Source organism: Aedes aegypti, chromosome 2, assembly GCF_002204515.2.
Source record: "Aedes aegypti strain LVP_AGWG chromosome 2, AaegL5.0 Primary Assembly, whole genome shotgun sequence".
Taxonomy (NCBI): Eukaryota; Metazoa; Arthropoda; class Insecta; order Diptera; family Culicidae; genus Aedes; species Aedes aegypti.
In genome coordinates this window covers 159,854,277-159,881,159 of record NC_035108.1, presented here as the reverse complement: position 1 = coordinate 159,881,159, position 26,883 = coordinate 159,854,277, and the positions used below count along the sequence as shown (strand labels likewise).

General features: G+C 36.0%; 1 protein-coding gene across 3 annotated transcripts in view; it reads right to left on the bottom strand.

Moving 5' to 3' along the window:
• LOC5565863 (cyclin-dependent kinase 14) overlaps positions 1-26,883 on the bottom strand; it is a 496,797-nt gene that overhangs the window by 344,277 nt on the left and 125,637 nt on the right. For all 3 annotated transcript variants that reach the window (XM_021842957.1, XM_021842958.1, XM_021842959.1), the window contains one exon: positions 3,199-3,276. In XM_021842957.1, the coding sequence (XP_021698649.1) occupies positions 3,199-3,276 (78 nt within the window). The remainder of the gene's footprint in view (positions 1-3,198; positions 3,277-26,883) is intronic.

The following is a 26,883-nucleotide window of genomic DNA, read 5'->3' as shown; positions in this document are numbered from 1 at the left end:
AAATGTGATGTAAACTGAAGTCTAGTGTAAAAATAAATTAAATTCGTGTATTTTTACAGCATCATGTAAACTTAAATGAATATACATTCAATTTTCAATCAAAACTGGTTGAATATTACATGATCGTGTAAATTTAAAGTGAAATCGATTTAAAAATAATGGATTGGTCGTTGAAATTTAGGTTTATTTTGATGCTCCAAATATGTGCATCAAAATAAACTTAATTTTACAACATTTTTTTAAGCTGTGCAGATTGCAAAACACAGTAACAATAAAGTTAACACGATTTAAATATTTTTTTCCGCGGTAAAAAATGAAGCTGTCAGAAAAGGAGTTAATACAATTGCTCCATGAAATTTGTCCAAGGCAACTTCAACCAGAGTTTGTTTTAAGGATGACCCCAGATATTACTCCGGATACTCTACCAACAATTTCTTCAGGAATTCCTTCAAAGAATCGTTCGCAGATTTTACAAAAAAATTCTGGAGTTCCTCCAGTGATTTCGCTAGAAATTAGTCCAAATTTACCGATAAGGACATTTACAGGCGTTTAAACACCAATTTCTGTAGAGATGTCCTCACTGATTTCTTAGGATTTCCTCCTGAAGTTTCGTTCAGTTTTGCAAAGATTTCCATTAAAAATTTCTTTAAGGATACCTTCAGAAGTTACCTTAGAGATTCCTCCAAAGATTTCTTCAGAAAGTCTAATAGAAATGCTTTTCTTGAAACGCATTGAACAGAATCCCTGAACAAACTTGTGTGAAAATGGTCGGTACAGTTGCTGGTGTCAGATTTCAATACCTTAAAGAAATATTAGAGGATCTATGGAGCTCTAAATTACTCAAGAACTCTTTGGAAAAACTGCAGGAGTAATTCTTGGAAATTTCTAGAGGAACTTGAAGGTGAATCCAACTACCAAAACTTTGAGGTACTAATCTCACGAAGGCAGCATCTAACAATAGGTTACATTTTATGTTGGCTTTGTTCACCATTAGGAAGCTTAGAATAAAAAATATTTCTTCAGTTTAATGCCTTTGAAAACGTGAATAGGGGCACATGTCGGCCTTCTTTCGATTCAATTGGATTGTTTCAACTTAATGATGAAATAATAATCAAATTTATTGAGTTCCTGAATATAAAAGAGTTCTCAATGAATATCCTGGAATCTCTGGAATAAATAAATGTAAGCAATTCCTGAGATGAATCGTAGGAATTCAAATGAAAAAAGCTGGAGAAATAACTAAAAATAATAAGGAGTGGTCCTTAAAGAATTCTTGCAGGGATTCCTGGAAAATCTTTAACAAATTTCTTCAAAAACTCTGGAATAAATCCTTGGGAATTTTCTTGGAAGAAGTTATGTAGAAATCTTTGGAAGATCTGCTAGAGTAACTACTTCAGTGGAAAACAGGAATTTTTGGAAAAATCCTTGAAGGAAATCTAGCAATAGCATTTTGGATTTTTTTTTAGAGTGATTCCTGTGGAAATTCCTTGTTAGGTATTTCAAATCAGAATTCACTGCAAGGAGAACGGAGAAATAGTGGCTTAAGACATTGAAGAAATAGTGACTTAACGATCAACGCTCCGTCATCGTAATCATCGTCATCATCGAAACTTGAAAAGCAGTTGTCCTGTTCAAAACTAAACATTATTCGATGAAAAAATGTTCACTGTGTTTCGGTTGGAGAACAGAATACAGTGAACACATTTTCCTGTAAATTTTCTTTATTTTGAACGAAAAAATTGCTGTTAAAAATTCCGAAATCAATGACGGATCCTGCCCCCTTAGGATATTGTTTTAATTAAAAGAGAGACTACACACCTTGCTTTAAAATTAGAGACTAAGGAGACTTGCATTACAATAGAGACCAAAAAAAAAGTCTCTAAAAAAGTCGTTCTACCAACCCTAGAATTTGCACCAAAACTTTAAGGCGAAGTAGGCCGTCATTGAAATTTGTACGCGACGTTGATGATTGTAGCTAATTCATTTCACGATTTTGAATCAAAGAAAATCAGTTGGTTTTGCACTGACACAGTTGAAAAAGTATCAGCATACTTTATACATGTAAGCGCGTACAGTGATACTTTTTCAAGCCAATATAAACTATCAAGACTGAGTTTTATCACTATGAAATGCAAGCTGAAAAGTCATCATTGTTGCCAAAACGAATGACGGGCTACTTAGCCTTAAGAGAAGTTTCAAAATAAATTTTCAGAAAATCTTTCAAAAATTTTCCCTTAAATTTTACAGAAAGTCAGAAGTTGCCAGAAATCCTTCTTTTCTTCACTTTTTCTTGTCAAGATGTTTTTTTTTTATTGAAATTGCGAAAATCTATAAAATGTTTCGCTATTTTAGATGAGTATCATTATATCACAAAAATATTAACTCCAGTGACCAATTTTGTGAAAATTGTATTTTTTTTAGAGATCAAAGATAATGACCAAGTTACTGAAAAGTGGCTCGCTTCCAGCCCTACATTTTATGATTAGCATATATATTTTCAAAATTTAATATACGTTTGTGAGTTTCATATATGTTGTTCTGAATTAAATTTCAATGACTGTTTGTCGGACTATGTAATATGTAACCCTTATTATAAATCACTATTACAGCCCTTTTTACCAGAAGTAACCAAACCCTTAAAACTGAATGCGAAACTTTTAAGATTATTTGTTTAGGCAGGTAAAATTTTTTAAGTGTAATTACAAATTTATTGTATAGAAATCCTGTTTTACCGTTTTGATTCATATTCCGAACATTTAAGCCTTACGGTGACTTCAAATGCATATATTAGGCATTCATCAGCCGAAATTTGTCAAACTTTGTATCTCTTTCGAAAGTTAAATTGTAAAGTATTGAGTGTGCCCAAAAATATGTTTGAACACGTTTTACTGTTATTTTTACCCAAAGGTATGGAACAACATTTTACTTCAAATGTCGAAATATAAAAATGACCATTCATTTCTGGGCAATTATTGACATATTTCAGCGAAATCTCTATACAATGTGTTCAGAATATAAGTCTGTTTGGAATTTGACACAAAACGGTATATCACACATTCGCCCATTTTTTTTGGGTTATCCATACTGGAAGGCGATTTTACCGTTAGTCAAATAAGGTTTAATCCGAAAGCAACATGATTACGATAAGATAACCCATCTCGATAATTAATCCCCTATACAAAAATAGCTCATACTTACATAATCGACCAAAGCTGTGCGATAACCGCTTTTTTAGCTTCTGAAGGGCACCTCCTTTTTTCTCACGCATTGTTACTCCTGCGAATGGAAAAGATGAAAAAGAAACGATAAGAAACTTGTTAATTATGATGTTAAGTATTGTATGAATGTGAATAATCGCCTTTGAATACTTAAGTTTTCTGTTCGGACCAACTGTCAAAGGTAAACGTGTAGGATTTTGGTGGCCTTATTTGATCACAACACGACACCGAAAATGTTTCCAATTGCAAGTCGAGTTGGTGGCACTCATAACTGCTGCATTAATTGCGGTCCTGACAGCAAGCAAATATTTTGATCCCCGTCAATTTACGCTTCCCATTCAAATAGCCGCAAAAGTGTGCCCTTTGAGCTCGCAAGCTTTGGGTAGTAACAAGTGAATGCACTCCTGTCATGTCATGTCAACTGTAAAATCACGGACTTTCGATCCGTTAACCGGCGATGGTCATGATACGGATTATAAATCCATGTATCGCACTGTCAATTGAACTGCCAATTCATCGGCACTGCAAACAGATTAATTACGAAATAGTGGGGGGAGCTGGGAGGGCAGCAACTAATGAAAGGAACATCATTACAATTGCACGGATGTTTGCGTTTTCACACTGGATTAATGCTCGAGACGATCATCAAGGAGAATTCTCACCGTTCAGTGACATATAATGGCAATGAACCGTTTTGGTTCACATTCCGAAAGCTGAAGGTTTACAGGGACTTATAATACATAAGCATTACTAAACGGAAATCGTAAATTGTAAAAAAAATCATCTCTGCTCCAAATCAAACGGTAAACTATTGAGTATACTTAATAAATAATTTTTAGTTATTATTAATTAATTATGTTATACCGTATTGACATGAGCATGTATAAGCATGATAGACAACCCGCAGTTGCTACTCCGTTATTGAAAGAACAGCTGTACTTACACATAGAACCAACAGACGCTACTCAGGATCAATAGCATCTTCAGTGTGTAGTACCGGTGCTCTAATTATTATATTAAAAAAAAAACAATAACGGAACCGGCTGCGTCCGAATGCAGGTCAATTTGTGGATGGGTGACAAATTTTAACGTGTTACTTGCCGAAGAAAAACGAAGGAAGCCATCAGAAAAAAAACTCAAAGTTTTGATATGGGAAAGAATGAGTAATTATGTTTTACTATTATTCTTACCCACAAGTATAAAATAACATTTCACTTGACTACAGAATTGTTACAACTTCTAGGGTTTAAATTAGCGAATTAAATTCAACGAAATCTTTATACAAAACTCGAGTGTTCAGAATTTGAGACAAAACGGTACCATCTGGGTAGGTTAGAAGAAAATGAAGACGAAGCAAAAAAATCGGAAACGATATCGTATTACGAAGATGCCCATTAGCATTTATTAGCGGGCGGCGCAATGACGAATGAAGAATCGAGAACCATTCATGATTACGAGAGAGATCACACGATAGTCGGGTAATGTATTGGCTGCAAGAGGGCAAAAAACGACAGTTACACACTGTTAATGAATGGAATTATCGTCCATTAGCAGATGCATACTAAAGATTTCCTCCTCATAGAAGATTGAACTAAAATTAAACCCCTTCGGGTTACAGTTATGGACATAATGTGGAATTGGGTAAACGTTTAACTTCAAATAAATTGTTGGGGTATAAATTAAAAAAGAATTTATTTTTCCAGAATCGTTTGAAAGAAATAAACCCTAAATAAACTTTTACCTAGAAGCCGGTAAGAAGAAGAAAAAACAACTTATTCAAGACTCCAGTCGCAGCGGCAACACGTCTTTCCAGTTTACGGAAAACATGTCACATAAGTTTCAAGGTACACATTTTTTTTCTATAACTTTAAACACCTTCCCATTTACCACTATTTCAGCACCAACACCACCAGGCAGGCTTGCCTCCTTCTCTTTCTACTACCATGTACTTCATTCTGGAAGAAACGCCTTTCTCTCTCTTCAAAGCAACTACAGGGTGTCTATTCAAAATCAGTTTTCCAATTCCCGGATTGTTGCCCAAATAATTTGAATGAAACGAATGACTGTAGCTAAAAATTGTGACGTGCTGGAACATTTATGAGAACAGCATCAGATTCAGCAGCCCCAAATCTACTAGAGACACATAATTTTATCCTTGAGACACACAAAAATGTCATTTTTGTTACGCTGTGTAATAATTGCATAGGTGCTCATCAATAAACTGCAGGTTATGTCTTAGCATAAACGTAACGTCGGTAAGAAGAAGAAAAAACAACTTATTCAAGACTCCAGTCGCAACGGCAACACGTCTTTCCAGTTTACGGAAAACATGTCACATAAGTTTCAAGGTACACATTTTTTTTCTATAACTTTAAACACCTTCCCATTTACCACTATTTCAGCACCAATACCACCAGGCAGGCTTGCCTCCTTCTCTTTCTACTACCATGTACTTCATTCTGGAAGAAACGCCTTTCTCTCTCTTCAAAGCAACTACAGGGTGCCTATTCAAAATCAGTTTTCCAATTCCCGGATTGTTGCCCAAATAATTTGAATGAAACGAATGACGAATTGATCCAGCATTTTTGCCTTTTTATACAAAATGGACAAATTACTTTTCATTAGTTCTTTGTAATTATATTTACAAAATACTGTGAGATTGAAGAAGTTTGAATATCGAAAGAGTTTTGGACAACAAGGACTCGAAGAAAGTTTAGAGAGATTTTGGAATTATGTAAACAAATTTCAGCTCTGTGTATTTCCTCAAAACCTGTATGTATAAACTGGGACTATATTTCCACAAAAGGGTAAAGTTCAATATCCAACCTTCTACGAATGCCTTCAGAAGTATGCGTTAGACAAGACACATAGTTGGTATCTGGAGTAGTTCGTGATTCAAGGACTAATCAAACAGGTATCCGGAAAAAGCTTCATCGAGAATCAGAATCATCAACAATCCCAGAAATCCATCAAACGTCATCTGTCGTGGATTCCAATAGATATCCAAAAAAATATGCAAAATTTTTTTTTTTAAGTTTTTTTCCAACCTCTACAAATCTATTAAGAATTTCAAGCAATATCAGCCAAGGATCTTTTCTAGAATCTACTAAAAGCTTATTATCAATCTTTTAATAACCATTTCAGTAATCTTTAAGTCAGCATCCATTTATTACGTAACGCTAAATTCAATTATCGATTTTATTCTCGTTAGTATTCCAGTAAGATCTCATTGAAAATCATAAATCTAAATTGAAATACAAAAAGCTTAATCTCACTAAGAATCTTTCCAGGAATCCCTTGATACCATTTTAGAAATCATTTAAGGATTTCAATCGTTAACTATCTCTTCAGCAATTCACTAAACTTATTGTTAGAAACGCTGGCCAAAACTGGTACTTTTACCCTAATATATGATAAAGTTTCCACCTTGGAAAATTACTGTTTATTGTTGAAAATATTGGTATATTTCGTATCAAAGGATGGAGGAGTTCTGAGAGAACGTATTTTCCATGGTCACAATGAAATATTTGGCAAGGGTTATAGTGTTGGGAGTATTTGCGTCTTATGGGTCCCTTTGGTCCCGAGGCCATCAAAACACGAAAAAACGGAAATTATTGATTTTTTTATGTAAAAAACAATGTTTGTGAAAAGTAAAAATCTTTAGCTTTGATTTCGTCCAAGAAAATTGAAAATTGGTCAAGCGGTTCAAAAGTTATGATTTTGAAAAAAAAAAATGCAAAGTTGCGATTTTTCTGGTCACTCTTTTTTGGAAATGGTCACCCTAAAAAAATCAAAAAACACTTGTATCCTTGATTCGGATAAGGAACAAATTAGCTAATTTTCACGGAATTCGGTGACCCACTAGATCGGTTTTCCATGGAATGGCTGAATAAGGTACCCCGGGGCAAGTGAGAATCCGGGTAAGTGGGGCGTTTCGTCATAGCTCAACTAGGAAAAGTTTTTCATGGGGGTATTCTTCTAGAACGTTGAAGATACAATGACAAGGATGTAGTACTAAACATATTGTTATTTTTATTACCATGTGGTTCCTGTACCAGTTGTCAGTTCAGCGCCATTTTCAACTTGCATGACAAATTGTGACACGTTTCACGTCTTGCATTGACTCGCAAAAAATAAATGTGTTTTAAATCGAATTTCCATCAGTAGGCAATAATTTTTAGTATTATTACAAGCTGCTAACGATAAACCAGTATTTTGTTTTCATTTCATATGAAATTTTCGATGGTCTGTCTTACCCCAAAATATATTTGTACCTGGGGTAAGTGGGACCTATCAAAACAAAAACCAGAATCAAAACTTTTCGTTCACGATTCATACATTTTGCTAGAGAGTACCACTAAAACATTAAAACAAATGATTTTTATCAAAAAAGATTAACCTCAAATTACGTAATTGCATAAGAGGGAGAAGAAAAGTGTTTCTATTCTTTATTTTTTAATTATTTTTTTATTTTTGAAATACGACTCCAAAATTGAACAAACACACAGCTGAAATTTGAAATGCATCATGAGAAGGATTACTTTTCTATGTTATTTGAACTTTATTTGTTGTTTCTACCAAATTAAATAGTGATGGAAAACAATTCGATCCCATAAGGTGGTTTTCTGCCATGCATATAAATAATAACAAAACATATTTATAATTTCGTCAATTATTGAATGTTTATGTGCTACATTTTAATTAACAACTTACAAATGATATATTTTGAACATGTTTAATTCCTCTTAACGCTTTTATTGAAGAATTTTCAGTTAATATTAAATGTGAGGTGACATACTATTAAATAAAGGGTTTCTTCCTAAAACGTAACGTATTTTATGGTTGATCCCTTATGTACATCAAATATGTACTTAAAATTAAAAATCTATGAATCATCAATCCTATTATTGTAATGGTTGACTTACTGATGTGGATTGACGCATGAAACTGGATGTGTCCCACTTGCCCCGCTTAGCAAGGTAACTGCGTCCATTGGCTCATTCTAAAACTTTCTTCCAAGGTTTTCACAATTTCGAAATTATTCGATTAGTTTCATGCACACACCAGCAAATATGTTGCCAAAATGTGATTGTGTTGTTGGATTTGAAAAATATTGACATTTGAAAATTTTATTGAACAATTTGTTTGAACTATCGTTTTTTTCGTTCCCACTTGCCCCGCGGTACCTTACTTAATTTGCTAAACTGTGCACTTCGAGAGTGAGCGAAAAGTCCCATCCCTTATTCATTTGGATCAAACTGCAATTCTTACCAGTTCCGATCAATCACGGAGTAGCAACCATTGACATGTTCAGTCAGTCTCTGCTATGCTATGCTATGCTTCGATGGATACTTGTATTTCGATTTCAACTGTTAGGCTCCCTTCTGTGTCGTGTACTAGACATGACACTGAAGAGGTTGGAATACGCGAATCTGTCAAAGGATACAAATTCTAGTTAGAATTCAATAGCAGTACTAAATTCGGTTTTCATTTCTTAACAGGTATTCCACTAAACGCATAACAAATTAGATTCATTATCATTCTTAAAAGGATTGCTCAAGAATTTCATCATCATCTTACAGTGATACCTCCACTGCCCATAACTGCATATTTGTAACATTCGACAAAAGTAGGCATTGAGTAAATGTGATACAAAGTTTGCATTTTACTGCAATATGGGAGGAAACTAAAATTTCGAAAAATCATTAAGAATTCAAAAGAGCTTATTTGAGGCTGAAATATATATCGCATATTGGGTGAATAGTCAGAAAATAATTCTGATAGAAATTTCGTTGCTACTACATTATGAGGCTCATGTATAATCTCAATGCGACTGTTATGCGGTTACAATTGCCAATGTGACAAAACAAGTTGGTATTTTTTTTTTCGAATTTTTTTCATAGAACAATCTCACAGATTTCAGTAAGTTGATCGAAAGTATTTATCATTTGATGACTCTCCATGGTGTTAACTCCAATTTGCCAAAAATGTCAAATGTGACTGTTACGCAGTTATGGGCAGTCCATGAGTCGATGTTTCATGAATCGATATCGACTCATGGAACCACACTAAAAAGCAAAATTTCATGGTTTCTATGATGGTCCCTAAAAGCAGCTTTCCAAAGGATGACTCGATATTTCCATGAGTCGATCGTCCCTTCAATATCGACTCATGGAGGTTTCACTGTATTTGGAATACTGCAATTTGATACTCAGCATATGTAAATACAAATATTATCTAACCAGATTTAGCAGTCTAATGGCGTTTCCAATCTCCATTGAATATTAACGAACCATTTGTGCGTCATTGCGGATGAAAAAATCTGTCCAATGTTCTTCCTTACCGGCATACATTCCATACAACAATAGCGCGCGCAGTTTGCAAATCTTCCCCAGTAAGGCTGTCATATCAGGCAAGGAAACTAAACGGCATCCATTCGCCGATTGATATCACTCCCTGCAATTGACAGTCTCAGTCAAGTCGCACACACAATATGTAAGCAACAAGCAAGGCCATAAACCTCCAAGGATGGCACTTAGCAATTGTAGTTGTGGCATGGCAGCAGAAACAATGCTCACTATATCGCCACCTGCCTCGTGATCATCGTTGATAATTGCACCAGCGCACTCTTACACAGATAAACAGTACAACAGTCCGGTCAAGTAATTTACCGCTCAAGCGGCAGATTTATCGCTCGTTAGTCGATAATCTGTAACTTGCTTCAGCAACGACGACGCACAGTGGCGTATGTCCGGACAAAATCTCAAACATGCACTAGAGGCTATCCAATATGACATGTCCCATCAAAACTTTACGTAATTTCCTAGACTACGTTTTGGAAAGAGCTATTAAAATAAAAGGATTTATATAATTTAAAAAATTATAACTCAAAAACGATGCAATTAAGTGTAATGTTGTCTTTGCAAAAGTTTAAGCAAATAAAAAAAACTATTAGATAAAAATACACTGTGAGAAAAAATCATCCAACTAGAATCCATGTTGAGCGATTTTTTTAATTTTTGAAAACAACAAATTGTCAATATGTTTGATATTATAATTATTATAATTGAGTAAAGGAGTAAAGCATTTTCAAATAACGTAATTTCTCGATTACCATGCCCACACAGTTACGGATCACCCACAGTGACGGATCACTTTGGCGTTCAACATCGGATAACTCGCTCAAAACATAAACGTTGACGTAAAACATATTTTTCGCAAGTTATACTATTTGTCTTCCACCATTTGTAATGTTAAGCACAACATTCAACCGCTAAATAACGGTGTATTTGACAAATGTTTAGTTGGTAACACACAGCTATCATTATATGGTCGTTTTCTGTAAAAAGTGCCGTCAGCATTCATAAGCTCCCACAGGTGGTAAAATTCAAATGTTATAGCATGTTTTATGCTCGTTCGCTTCGATTAAGTGTAAATTCATCTTTGGAAAACATTTTACTTGAATTTTTATTCTAAATACCGAATATTAGCACTTCTAACTAGTGATCCATAATATGGACCAGGAAATGATTGTTTACCACGGTTATGGATCACTTCCAAAGAATTTAGATTTCTGTTATTTTATGCATTGGATTCGACATTTTCAGACAATAGCACTAAGGATAAAACTAATAAAACATCAAGGTTTGTAAATTTCATTTTTCAGCAGACAAAAATGGGTGGAAAACTTGGTGTGGAGCGATAGCAGTTCATGTTCCAGTTACTGCAATGCAGTATCACAATAAAAAGGGCATTTTATCCTTGTTTCCAGCTCTAACACTGCTATTTTTTGCAGTAATATATGACACATTGTTAACTTTCGCCATACCATGCAATACAGATGCATTGAGATGAAAATCTCTTTATTTTGCGCACTGATCCGTAATATGTCACAATTTGATCCATAATATGAAAATTGATCCATAATATGGTTTTCAGGAACCGACACAATTTTTAATTTTTATGCAATCCTATGTACATATTACACTCAAAACAGTTTACCAACCGAAGTTCCAATTTGAAACGATTCGATTCGTGCTTTTGAGTTACTATTTTACGTTTTCCATGTCGTTTTATTGAATTTTATTGGTTGGACTCCACACTATTTGATCCATAACTGTGGGGTCATGGTATATCAACGGACAACAAAATTTTGGTGTGATATACTAAAGCGAGATATAAAGAAACAATGTCTGGCATACAATTTTCATTAAAATCTGATTGAACATTGCAGAAGTCGAATGAACCAAATGGATAGCACATATGAATTGATCAAACAGTAAAGTATTGGTTGCTTTACGATTGCCATCTGATGTGAAATGTATGAAAATCACATAATTATCATGGCGTGACATAATCGAAAAGAGAACCTTGCCTAAAACGAGCGTGACAAAATGAAGCGCGATAAAACTGAGCTGTGGTATAATCGAAAAGATACTATATTTCATCATGCGGGGAAAATTCAAATTGAAATTATCATAAGGGAGTTAAATTTATATCTTCGCTTACAGCTTTTGAACGAGTTTTTGTATTACATTATAATTTTTTGACCCGATTTTGCCAGCCCCTTTCTCGGAAAACTTTTTGTTGTCATGAATTATTTAAATTAATTAAATTCAGATCTATTTGAAACACATTCTAAGTACATATTGTCCGACCTTTGCATGAAGGCGCGCCACTGTGCGACGACAATAGCCTTCAACTCAGTGTTGTAAAAGTGCTAGGGCAGCTATACTCAGAGTGCACATCGCGTTGAGTAGCGTTTTCACTCTATCACTCCAACCATGGAGAAAATTGCACTATCAAAGGTCAGGTTCACGAACGGCCGCGGCACTCAAGAACCACCCAGCAAGAGTAAGTAGGTATGTAGGAGGACCGATAACTTCTGGTGTTTGAAGTTGTGTGAAGTTTGTTGCAAAAGTAATTATAAAGCGCTAATTAGTGTATACCCTTGCTGCAAATAGCGTCAATCAAGAGTGATTTATGGGTACATGTGAGGTGCGTTATCAAGCTGTGGTTTTAAACATAGGCGGAGTACGTAGTTGTTAAGAGCAGTGACGGAAATCTGTAAAACATGCACGCTGAAACGGAGCAGAAACAAAACAAAGTGCTCGTGAACATGTGAGTGTATTTTACTAGTATAGACGCTAAAACTGATTCGAAAACCCTTCACTTATTCGAAAACCTATTTTTCAAGGGTTAATTCTTTTTCCTCTTCTTGGCATTACATTCCAATTGGAAAGAACATGTGTTTGACGTTTCAAAGATAAACTTTGAAATGAAGTCAACTCTTCCCTACTCGATATCTGGTATCTCGATATCGGATTCGAGAACCCAAGTACAAATTGCTTTTCATTGCTAACTCGATGATCCATTGTATCGCATTTACACTGGTATTGTGTTCTGTAACTCAATACCTCCCTATCTCGATGATCCCATCAATATGAAGTTTTGGAGAAAACCTGGTTGACTGTGATATGAACCGGTTCAACAAAAATGAAACATTATTCAACATTACACTCCTATTCAAAACTCATCAAACCTTCAAAATATTATAATTGCATGAAACGTTCAAACACAATAGGATTATAAACATTATCACAATAAATTACAAAGACAATTACAAAGACAATTTACACCGTCTTCAGCGCAAAGGCTGCACAGACTGAATGATCACTAACATTAGGCAACGGACAACACGAAACACCCAGCAGCCCAGCGATGAATTTTTCGTTTGACGAAAAGTTTTCACTGACTGGAGCGGGAATCGAACCCACACCCCGAGGCACAATACGCCTAGACGACTGACGCCGCTAACCGCAAGGCCACGAAGCCATTTCATAATTACTAGGCGTATTAGTGAATAAAACCCATATGCGTGGAAATTTTCGGTTCAAGAGTGAAACAATGAACCGGTTTATCAAATAGCAATACTTAACATTACATTTGGATTTACATTACTATAAAACTACTTACAAACAAAATTGAATCAGTAACGACATAACCCAAGTAATATTGGTAGCTGAATATTCAGTTGAAATAAGCATTTAAGTCGAGAAAGCTTATATTCAGCTAACAATGTTACTTGTGAAGTTCTCTTATGTATCTTCTAGATCAAAAGTGAATGAGTAGAATGAACCAGTTCTAACAAGTTCAATATTTTAATCTGTCATGATATTATACCAGCAAATTATACCGGTTCTCTTCATAGATAAAAGAAAATGCACGATATCCATCTGAATACAAGAAAGCTAACAAAGCACAACTAAACATTGCTTGAATTTACAAATAAATCGATAAAAAATTGTACAACTTACACAAAACACTAACATCACGTACGCAAAGTCAAACGGTAAGCGGATTCAGGAACTAGACAGACGCAACTTCCAACTTCCCCAGATAACGTATCCGCATAAGCTCAACGGCTCAACACGTTCCACGTTGATAGCTTCCGCTATGATTTCGCTCCAGCTAATAAAAGACCTTCAAACCGCACGGCCCTGGTTTAGTTCAAGTGCCGAAGTTATAGAAAATGGGTAGAATTAAATTGTTCCTTATGTTGCTAATTTTCGCCACGGTCGTCCATGGTTTGGCAAATCCAGCGCATTCTGTGTTCATAAAACGTGCCTTGCCACTGAGCCCTCACGGGCCAAGTGATCCAAACAGTTCCGAAGAGGAAACCGTTGTTCCAGTCGCATTACCAGTTGTAGCCCAGCAATTGCAACCGCTCCCGCTGAGGGTCGAAAGTTCCGAAATTTCTCCAACTTCTACGGCAGCAGACGTTCCCGAAGTTACCACCGACAACAAGAAACGACAGGTCTCATATTTCCCACCGATCATGGACGGAAACGACGAAGACGCTGACGACGAGTACTTTCCAGCAGCTATTCATCAGCGGAAACCGTATCCATCGAACTGCAAAGCCGGGAAAGATTGCACCATCATCAAAAAATTGCCGTCGTTCAAGAAACACAAGTCAAAACATTCCGAACCATGCAACTACATACTGGTGGAGAAAAGAATGTACAGTTGCGAACCAGACGATGCCGTAATGCAGTTGCTGAAAAAGGCGGACGGGACAATTGTTGGAAGCCTTTCGCCGGATGGCCGGATAGGACTGGATCCATCGAGGGATCTTGACGATAGTTGAAGTTGTTTTAGTTGTGAAGATTGTTGTTGATTTTATGTTTGGAATAAAAATAAGGCTGTTAAATTGATTAGTGACGATGTGATTATTTCATTTCAACCATTGAGTCCATTTGCCTCAAGTTTCCGGCTGATGTAACAGGTTTGTTACCTTTCTGATTTTCGCCTGACAATATCCATATCAGCCGCGAGACTTACGAATTGACCAAAACTGTTTAACCCCGTTGTTACACTTTCTAACGTAATGATCAACAACCAGCACGAGAGTTCACCATGTCGTAATAACCGACGGGATCCGAAAAAAAAACTGATCACTCTTCTTAGCTTTCAAAGCGAAATTTTCTTATTCAAAATTTTTCATAACTATACGCGGTCAATGTTGTCGTATGCCGCCTAGATATCCATCATTCGTCAGAATGATGATCACACGAAAGTTCTTAAACTAAAATGTTTTGTACTTCACGGTAGTTGTACTTTTGTACTTGTACGGTAGTTGTACTTTAAACCAAATTCAGCTGGGCATCAAATGGATTGTACATCGTGGTGGCATCCTTACCAGCTGATTCTTGTTAAACTGCTACAATACTTCTCTACCTCTTTTTAAAATAAAAGTCAACGCCCGCTGAACTCCAGTGACGGAAAGTGGCGAACAGTTCTGCTGAACTGAAACAAAAACAAAATCAAACGCTCCCGAGCGTCAGAGCGCTGGTTTACTCGCATCTGTCTTGCTCCCGAGTAACCGAAGCTAAAGTGATTCGTGAACGTGTTCGGAGCTGTTCAGAGTCATATTGTGCTTTTGGGAGAAAAGCTGCTTCTCCTCCGAGATTTATGATTTCCAAGGATTTTTGGCTACAAACTAGTAGTTTACTGTCGATTTGGTGGCTATACAATTAATTTGTCTGTCAAAACCATAATAAAACACATATTGCTCGATTACTCGCGAGTAAACGTTCCCGAGCTTGTTGATACTTCTTTTGACATGTTCTCCCGAGCAGACGGGTGCGGACTTACTCACACCAAGCCAGTTCGTGAGTCTGTGATGTTTTTTAAGCGTTGGTATACACTCGTGAGCTGCTTCGTGCTGCGCACTTTTCCACCACTGCTGAACTCACGTAGGCATGACTTCGCCTGTACACAGAAAAAACCCGTTCACGTATCCGTGAACAGCAGACGTGAACTCGTCGACAAGCAAAAATACACCGTGAACTAGATCATGTTTATGTGAACGCGTTGCCTAGATCCGAGAACGATGAAGGTAGTTCACGGTGTATTTTTGACAGTTCACGTTTTCCAGAACTCTTTTTTGAGGGTGTATCACTGTTTTTTACAATATTTACATATCTCTTGAGCTACTTCATATCCTTGCTCTTCAGCAGGGCTGGTAGTGATGGAGTGCTTTCAAAAACCTTAGTACATAGTGACAATGGGAAATCGTGGCAAAATTCGCTAGTAACCAATGCGATCAAACCAAAATTTCACGGCTTTGTCGCGGTCCCATATATTTTTTTTACTTATTCGTTTCTATGAAGGCACAAACACCCTAAGGCATTACGGATCCGAAATAAAAATAATCATACAAATGAAACAAATAGTTCTAAGATTTAAAATTATTTTTGAGCATTCTTTTTTGATAGAGATTCCAGTTGATTTTCCACCAGAAGTGTTATGATGCTGACACAGATCTTGATTAATTTTTCCCGTCGACTTTTTCTCTCCGCTTCACATTTCTACCAGTGCTCCTTTTGCTCGTTTGCTCGTCTCCTCAAATCTTCTGCGGTTCCATATGTTTGACAATACATTAAGTTTTTTTACTTCGGTCGATGTAACGCGTTAAAGGAAACCGCGTTAATTAAAAACCGCGTTAATTCGAAAAACATGTTTTTCGAAGTTTCATCATAATGTAGAATATTGATTTGTATGGAAATATGGTTTTGGATGTTTTTTTTCGTCGGATCTTGAATTGATGCGGTTCTTAAAACGTCGTTTTTTTTAATTAACGCTTTATTTTACGCGGTACCGCGTAAAAATCGAAAAAAAAATTCCAGGTGAACCTTCATCATGCAAATAGCGCATCAGCAGTGCTCAGCAGAAGGTTCACCAAGGAAAATATTGATGTGGGACTAATTCATATTAGTAAATAATGGCAGGGTACTTGGTTGCCTTTCGAGCAATTGTAGAGTTTTGAAAGACGAAACTTAATCCAAACCACGAACAGCTATTCTTGCATAAAGGTACACAACAATTTGTCCCAATCTGGAGGATGCGAACTAAATATCCTCAAGCAGCCTAATCTGTCAATCTAAAACATTCGTAAAAATGATCGGAGTATGCCTGGTCATGATTTCGTCACGCTAAAAATTGTTATACAATGTCCAGATTGGTCCAAATTATGCTTAAGTATTTTACAACTGCTTTTCCAGAATCCACTAAAAACCTTATGAACAATCTACCAATAACCTTTTTAGCGATCTCTCAAAGAACTTTGAAGAAACTGGCTATTAACTTCCTCGATTCCTGTGGAGATTCCTGCAAAGATCTTATCAAAAATTTGCCATGAATCCAAATGGAAATCTTTCAAACATCTCACCAAGAACATTGCCAGGATTTCTTAGATACCCTTCTAAGAATGTTGATGTTCTATAAAATCTCCTTTGAATTTGTTCAATATTTTTCCGCAATAAATCTGCAAAGCAGTTCACTAGAAAACTGTAAGAATTGTTAGAATAATCTACCGAACAATTCCCTAGGAAACCACTTTTTTTTTAATTTTGATAAAACAAATAATTAGCTTCTAGTTGACATGCAGTTTTCTAGTTTCGCCCATAAGCTTGAAATTGTTGTTTGAATTCCCGGATATTTCCCGATTTTTTCCAGCCTTGTATTTCCCGTTTTTTTTACTTAAGAATTAAGTCGGACATTAAACCTATGACCCAATGGTAAAATTCTATCAAAAATTTTTTGACCGTCATTTTCTGAATCCGTTCCCTTGTGCGCTAGTAAACTGACCGAAATCCAAATTCAATTATGCAGATTATAATGCAGAACCTTATCAAAGTTCCCAGCATAAAAGCCCGGAAAATGAACAGCAATCCAGTTGAATAAACTCAATAAAATACACAATTAGATTAAAAACCCAACCTGCAATGCAAAATCACAAAAACGCTCCAGACGCCGGAAGAAAATTTAATTATTCGCATATTAATTCGCATAGTGAAGGTATTTTTTTTTTCGCTTCCTGTTTATGTGTATGTGTATCCATCCATTCGAGTTTAACATTGAGTTTCGCGGTTCACGCGCAAATGAAACCATCCGCATCATAATAATCATCGTTTGTTGGTTGATGGAGAGAAAAAAATGCAGACAGCGAAAAACAATAACTGCATAATCAGAGTGCATCAAATTACGTTCGGTCGGTTCAAAATGGAATTACACCCCTCAAACGTCCGAAAACGAGCAAAACGAACCACGATGGGACCATGTCAGAAAAAACGGTCAAAACCTTAAAGGCAATGATTCCCAAAGTGGTCTAATTCGCCCCTTGGGGGCGATTTCCAGATTCAAGGGGGTCGAAAAATTGTAAAATTGAGTTTGGGGGCTACAAAACAGAAAGGGGACATATGACATTTGAAAGAGACGATCAATTTGATGGAAGATTATGCTCTGATAATCTGAAGGATAAGAATTTGATATCTATTTGTTTGTATGCAAGCTAGACGATAAAATCAGTAATTACGTAAGACGTATATCGCTTTTTTATAATAGTAAGGGTTGAATTCTTTCCCCCAACTTGGATCGACTATTTCAAGTTCATTTTTTCTGGTTGTTTTTCGATAGTAAAATGATTGTTTAACAATAGTTTTACAACTGAAACAGTTATAGATTTTTCTGAAATGGTCCCATTGTGCGACTGATCCAATGAGAAAATTACCTACCAGTAGGAGCACCCACGTTTCCACGGTTTATACTAGCCGTTAGAGGAGGAAAAAATCTCATTATTACAAACAGTTTAGAAGAGTACCGGCTACTGTGCAATTGATGCGCTATTTGCTCCCCTGACGTACTGAGTTTTTGGTTTGATATTTTTTCTCGTTGGTTTCCTCCTGGCCATCGGAAACGGAAAGATGCAATGGATAAAAACCATACCGCCAGAAACTTTTTCACTTTCCAACCAAAGCGCAATGGCAAACTGTGTTGCACCGTGCAGGGCAGTCAATTCTACGAGCAATAATAACTAAATAGCGTGTAATATGCTTCGGACGACGATAGGAGTAAAAACTGGAACTTCCTGTTGGGAAAGCTGTGTAAAATGAGCGAGGAAAATGTGGAAAGCGTAGGTGGCACTACTGCAGTCAACCAGGGTGGTTTCTTTTGAAGAACCCTGCCGAACTGAGGGAAATATCCAAATGTTACAAACATGATATTTTCGATAGCAATTCGATAATGTTTTATGATGTTCCCAATCATGAAAATGCTTCTCAATGCACTTTCAAGGAATGCTTAAATTTGTTTACGAACAAAATCAATAGTACCAACAACAGATCTTTTCGTTATCATTCACTACTCGGAACATATTTTTTGTTTTGTTCGTTACTTTGTCGCATTCTCGAAAGGGTTTTTCGTGTCCATGACACTAAATGGGTTCGGACCATTCAAAAGCTTCATCATGAAATACAATAAAACCATGTACCTACTAAGGTACACAGCACTTGTGAATCCGGTTACCTATATTTAGTCGGTGTATTGATGTGGTGCATATCGAGTTATAGATATTGAAGGAGCAGTGAAGTGCATCATACTATGACAATATATAAAAAAATATGGAAAATTAAAGAATTGTTTTTATTTTTTTCTCTATATTTATTATTTTCAATCCTAGGATAGTTCATTTTGGGACCCGCGACTTTACTTCCCTTCCGAAAAAGTCGTCACTATAACCTTAATGCAACAAGTGTTTATCTCTAGGAGAACTCAAAAGAATCTAACGCAGAATCACCAAAAATATGAACACTAATGGTCATGACGTTATGACCCACAAATCCTAATCCGGCCTTCATAGCATGGGAAACTATAATTGAATTCGCTGCTATCGCGGTTTCGCATCTAAGTAGAGCATTTTCCTCGGACTACATTCGATCCAATTGTCCAGTTCGCCGGCAAGCGGCCGGCTTTATGTAGTTCGGTGACCTTGCATAATTATCCCAGTTATCTATTTCCGTTCGTGACTAAATAGCCTAAATGCAAACGCAAGCTCCGTAGAAAGCACGAACGGTGTGCAAAACCAGGAAAACATTCCGCCGTATTAAATGCGAACGTTTATAGCCACATCGCATCGCATTTTCGCTTCACATTGTTTGTGCAGTTTTTCCACAACATATGCTTCGATTTACTTTCCCATGTTGTGCCCGATCAGAAGAAAATAGCAAGCCTATACTAATAACATATTAATCTGAAGTATAATACCTCGATTTATTTTTGATTAGCAATCATATGAAAAAAATGGAGATCTGACGAAGACCATATTATGCTAGGGGCGATCCATTAATTACGTAGACAATTTTGGCGGTTTTTAGACCCCCCCTACCCCATAGTAAGATTTTTTGTATGAAAATTAAACATAATTTGTATGGCGCGTAAGAAATCTCAAAACAACCCCCTACCCCGCATAAACCCTTAGCTAATTAATGGACGACCCCCTACCATAACAAAATTAGTTACTGATGAGCTATTTTTTTAAAGAAAAAATGTGACCAAGAGCGAGGATCTCTTTTTCATTGAAAACCATATTTCTGTTAACTTGTTATTGAATACCTTATCAATAAGTATTGGGCTTTTTAAGTAGTTTCACAAAATTGTGTTATTTCTTCACTGCCATTCTACGCATACTTGTCCCGCGGTCCATAAGGTTTACTTAGAACATGGAAATGTAGGCATAAAAGGGCAGAACAGAATAATTCAGTTTGTTATTGTGCAGGTGAAATTGGTAGAAATATGGTGTTTATTTTGGTACTGTGACTCTCATTACCACCTCATAAAGATAATCCTATGTAGAGTGCATGTAAACAAGAGTGACGTCTTGTTCCAGCTTTGACAGGTCTCCTGCTCAATTGAAACGCAGATTTGTATGGAATTGACAGTTCACCGCTGTTCAAATTTTGACATTGACGCCACTCTTATTTAAATCCACTCTGATTCTATGGTATGCTGCTTATTCATATGTAATTGCAAAACCCTGATATGGTATTCGTTTGCCATTTTGTTCTGTTCGGGTGGTGGTTTCTTTTGTTGGGCGTTTAGCTCATGCCGAAAGCACTGCAAAAGAAGCGGACTCTTAGTTATTTGCAACCATTCATTCACAAGACGGTATGGACTGCTTATCTAATTAATTTGATCGAATCCATTCCGGCAAGTCACTGCATAGAGCAGTGATTTTGCGTCGTGGATAAATGTCACCGCTTCTCGTTAATCAAAACGGTTGAACTGGGATATGGATCGTGTCAATGTGTGTTGCCGGGCAGTATACTAAACTAGACTACCAACGAACCGAATTGCTAGCGAGTGCAAATAGGGGTGTAGGTCCTAATATTGGACCCATACTTGTGTTTCTAAACCAACAATTTTAAAACAAAATAGCAGCCGTCAGCATATCAGCAAATTTCAGAGCACATACTTCATTACCAATTGGGCCAATATTTTAATCCACATGCCGAACATGACAAACATTCCCCTAAAATACGCCATATACCAGGCAGCAGCAGCTCAGGTCGATGAACATTGAACTCAACCTTGCCAGAGTATGGAGGCTCATTTGCGTCATCGCCGTCACAGAACAGCTCAACACTTTTGTACAAAGGCACACTAATGCATACTGTGTAGCGTTTAATGTGAGTATGTTTGCATACATAGACTGTTTCACGTGAGGTACTGACTGGATAGCATTTACCTTCGAAGATATCAATAATTCAAAGCGTTTTCGAACGATAATAGCGTTGTCTTATGTTGGGGGGAATATAGCATTCCGAATAATGAGTGCGCATAAACGATTACAAGTTACTTGGAATATTTTAGTTGACTGAACACCTGTGACATCGTGATTTAATTGACATTTTCATATTGCGATACGGTTAGGTCAATTTGGGGAAGAAATGTACATACCTGAAAAGAGAATAAAAAAAACATTGATTAAAGGAATGGTTTATCAAATATCCCAGTAGAATGTATGTATAAAATCATCATAGAAATATAAAAAAATCCCAGAGTTGTCTGTCTGTCAGTAACGTTTTGGAATATTTTACGTGAGATGCTTCACAGCAGAAGAAATATTATAATTATTATTTACGAGGCTTTATTAACGAGGCTTTCAGCCCGTGGCTGGTTCACCTCGACAGCAGAAGAAATAAAACAATTGCTGTTAAAATGCGAAAACCCTACAACAGCTTTTTAAAAAGTAAAGCGTTCTTCAAAATATACTATAATCAGGTCTCCTATTGAACACTGCCACTTACTTTGTGTCCACCGTAATTTTTCAGATTCAATCAATTCAGATGAAATTTGTACGTAATAACATCATAAGGACTCTTCATTTTATAAAGTGGACACTTTGTTTATGCTATATCTTTTTTATTTATTGATAAATTCGTAATCGGTTTTCTGTGCATCGTTCAACTATTATTCTACAATGCTCTGAAAATCTTAGAAAATGATTTTGGTTGAAGAGCTAAATAGTTTTTCCAAAAACTCTATAGAAAAGCTGATTGTCAAACTTTAACATTATTTTTCGCATGAAAAAAATCCTAATTTTTATGAACAAATTGTATGTTTGTATCCTTTACTTTCTACTAAACGTGTAGCTTTAAAAAAAAAATATTCCACCATTCACTGACATTAGGTAACATTAGTGATTTATCCATTTACTCCCAAATTTGTTGATACAACATCCTTTCACTCCCAGCAAAAGAGAAAAGTAAAAAGCGTGTTCAAAACTAGTTAAGATTACTAAAGAAACTATATTTGTGCAAACGAGAGCCAAATCGCGAGTTTAAACCGCAGTCTTAAGTATAAATTTTACTCTTTATGGTCGTTTTACTTAGAAGTCTCATACTTTTAAAATCATGTACGCATATTAATCGATCTACAGCTAATTGTAAACGTTTTTCACTGTATATTTAAATTGGTAGTCTCAGAATAACGTATTATGAAAATAATATGTGTAAAATAATATCGATTTTGTTGCAGCAGTGTTGCCAATTTTGATTATTGTCATTGTGCTTCGAAAGGACTTCTAAAAATAAAGCAATTGTTTTTCGATTGTGCTTTAAATGTGACATGGGGACTAATTAAGTAACTCTATGAAGGCGTAAGTTATTTTTAATATTAATACTATATTAGCACTTCCGTCAGGACGTACTTTAAATCAAAAAAAAATCTACTCATATCAGTTCCCTTCAAATTTAAAATATTTTTCTCCAAATATATCGGGGAAAAATGATTTAATCATATCTGTAAAATTGTTGCACCAAAAATAACTTGATTTTTTCCATCAGGCTTCTGATTGATGTTGCTTTCGAAGAACAAGCCTTTTTTGAAAATAAGGGGTCTATTTTGTAAATCGAGCGGTTCCATGTGACACATCTGTAGTCATTGTCGATCAAAGTAATCATGCATATTTCAGATGTCACCCGTCGACTCCCATAGTAATCTAGTCACATAGAGTGACAACTGTCGATAAACTCGAGTGACAGAGCCGAGTCGAGCGAAATTTATGGTCGACAGTGACTCCAGTCGAATCGCTTTTGATCGACTCGACTTATAAAATAGGGCCCTAAAAATATAGATTGTCGAATTTTCCAGCCAATTTTTGACAATCATTGATTTTGATAATCTCAAAAAATCGACCGTTCTAAACGTTGTTTCATATCCGTGTGCAAATAAATTATTTTGGAGAATATTTTATTATTATAACATTGTATAATACTAGTCGAACGATGCATAGAAAACCGATTGAAATTTGATTGATAAGTTAAAAAGATATAGCACGCACAAGGTGTCAACTTTATAAAATGAACAGTCCTTATTACATGTCAGCGTCAGCTACAACCAAAACACTAGTTTCCTTCCATTAAAAAATGCTTAGAATTTCGATGGAAGGATAGTGGGTTGCAGCGTCCAAGCTTCCCCCAGCACCATCCAGGCTTCGACCCAAGATTTTGCTTGACAAACTCGTCGGCGATTTTAACTGTTCAGAAGTGATGCATTCCCCACGTCCTATAACAAAGCAACTCACAAAGGGCCTTCGGCAGCCGGATGTTCCAGTTCTACTTTCACACATCCGCAGAGTCGTTAACCCTTCAGTCGTCGCGCGGTTTGTCACCGTCAGAACCACCACGCTGATGTTGTGTACGATAAGCGAGGTTTCATCACCACTGTTGTACAAAATACAACAGCGCGACGACTGAAGTGTTAAGGAGTGTTCCATCACTCATGCAATCCACCAGCCCAGGGACCATTTGCCAATTCAATTGATGCTCGAAACAACATTTTGCGTACAAACCTAACCACCGAATGTTTGCGTTCCTGCTAAAGATGTTACATTCGTTAGGTTGTTAGGAATGTTTTCACGGTTTATTACAAAACTAGTAACAATTTTAATCTTAATATTATTTGTTTACCAATGGCAAATATAAACTGGGATCTAAATTGACGTATAATGTTTCGTTTTCATGAGATGAGTTCATAATTCAGGGATCCTGCTTCATGATTTCATGACTCAACTTGCCACTTTTCAGCACCAAAATTGGAATCATAAATGACCTGAATACTCGAGAAGTGCTTATGTTTTCATGATCTGTGTTCATGGTATCAGATTCTGCTTCATGATTTCATGACCGAAATTGCAACTTTTCGTATCAAAAATAAGAATCATAAATGACAGATGACTAAATCCATGAATAGTGCTTATGTTTCCATGAATTTTATTCATGGTTCCAGCATACATGCTTCATGATTTGAGGATTTCAACTGACATTTTTCTTCGCTAAAAATTTAGAACGTAACGTACAGCTGGCGTTACGGTAAAATGCTTCATAATTTCATGACTTTTGGTAATGGTGTATTTTCATAACATGAAAACACACCTTCCTCCCGAAATCATGATTTATCCTGTTTTTGAGTGCCGCATTTTTACTCGTGTACATGATTCTAACATAGAGAAAAATCTGTTTAATCATTTAACATGACTTTTATTGACAAAAAAAAACTCTTCGATAGTTATTTTCGTTTATTTTGTACAACAATAGTGGGAGAACCTCGCTTGTAGTACACAGCATCAGCGTGGCGGTTTTGACTTCAGTGAGTCGTGCGACAATCGAAAGATTAACCGGATGTCACTCAAATGGTCCCAGCTAGAACAAGCTTGTTGTTGTGTACGACAGCCGCAATTTTTCGACATCTCTGTTTTAAAAACATTGTGGTACAAAGAAGCAACAATATCCTGGAAATTCGTTTTTTTCTGTTTCGAATGTTTTAGCATAGAATAGGGCCCAGAAAGCCGTAGCGGTAAACGCGCAGCTATTCAGCAAGACCAAGCTGAGGGTCGTGGGTTCGAATCCCACCGGTCGAGGATCTTTTCGGGATGGAAATTTTCTCGACTTCCCTGGGCATAGAGTAGCTTCGTACCTGCCACACGATAAACGAGTACAAAAATGGTCAATTGGCAAAGAAAGCTCTCAGTTAATAACTGTGAAAGTGCTCATAAGAACACTAAGCTGAGAAGCAGGCTCTGCCTCAGTTGGAACGTAACGCCACAAAAAAGAAGAAGTATATTGATTGTCCATATATTTGGAGGATGTCCTTCTTGAACTTGGTCCCCGGTGATGATAATTTTCCTTATGAGAATTCACTAAAGAAACACAACTACAACTCGTATAGTGTCCGACAAGAATAATTGAAAAATAGGCAAAATTACTGAAGGAATTCCTTAAACGAAAGATAGCAGGAATTTTTGGTGAAAAAAACACTAAGCTTTCTTCAAATGGTTAGCAGAAATATAACACGGTGTGAAAAAGCTCATCGGCCATAGTTTTTTAATCCACCAATTAATCCTGTTTCGGGCTCTGCTTCAATTTTAAAAGTAATTTCTCATGAAGAAAATGATAACTTGAACCTTAAACTATTTTTTTTACAAGAAAACTAATGTTTTAAATTCTTATGTAGTTCTGAATATTATTTGACTGATTTCAGACAGAGTTGTAGCAAAATGTTTAAGGCCACCCTTAGATATTTCTAGAAAAATTTAAGCAATATAAAATTCATTAAGGAACCTCCAAAAGCAGCTTCAGAACCTTTGCTACAAATCTCTTGGAAATTTCCCAAATAATATTGTGAGATTTTTGCATACTTTCAACGTGAATTTCTCCTGGAGGACAACCATTCCATCTATGTCTACATTTTATCCACAGTTGGAATATGTTCCGGATTCACTTAAAAAATATCCTTTCAAGTGTGCAAAGTTTTAGCTCGCAATTCAACCAAAAATGCATTGATTATTTCAAATCATTTACTCTGTGAATTTCTTCAATTAATTCATTCTCAATTTTTTTTTTACAAATTCTTCCGTGAAGCGCATCAAAAGTTCTACAGAAATATTTCCTTAATAGATCACAAATTGCATCAGAAACTCTTCTATGTTTTTTCTTCCGGGAAATTCTGTTTCAAACCCCCGGATTAGACAAGAAAACATTGAATAATGTTGCTTCTGAAAACCTCCAGGAATACTTTTGCTGCTGAAATAAGCATAGGGGTAAAGAAATCTGTGGATAAACATTTTGCAAAATAACTGGGAAGGGAGGATTTTAAAAAATATTCTTATAGAAATTTGTAAGGATCATCCTTAAAACATTTATTTAAAAAGAATGGTATCAATTATTGGCAGAATCCATATTCTTGGATTGAATTTTTGTGCATTTTATGCAGGGCGGAATTCTTGAAGAATTCTGGGTAATCCAGATATTAAGAACAGAATTACTAGATTTCAAGGATTATTTCTAAACAAGATTATGATGGAACTTATTGCGATTTTTACATAGGCTTTTACATATCTTTTTTTTTTCAAGGTACCGCGGGGCAAGTGAGAATCCGGGGTAAGTGGGACGTTCCGTCATAGCTCACTTAGGAAAAGTTTTTCATGGGGGTATTCGTCTAGAAAGTTGAAGATTCAATGACAAGGTATGTATTAAGTACAAAAATACTCTTATTTTTATTACCATGTCGTTCATGTAACAGTTGTCAATTCAGCGCCATTTTCAACTTGCTTGATAGATTATGACACGTTTTACGTTTTCCATTGGCTCGCAAAAAATAAATGTGTTATAAATCGAATATCCATCAGTAAGCTACAATTTCAAGTATTATTACAAGCTGCTAACGATAAACCGGTATTTTGTTTTCATTTCATATGAAATTTTTGATGGTCTAACTTACTCTAAAATATGTTCATACCTGGGGTAAGTGGGATCTATCAAAACAA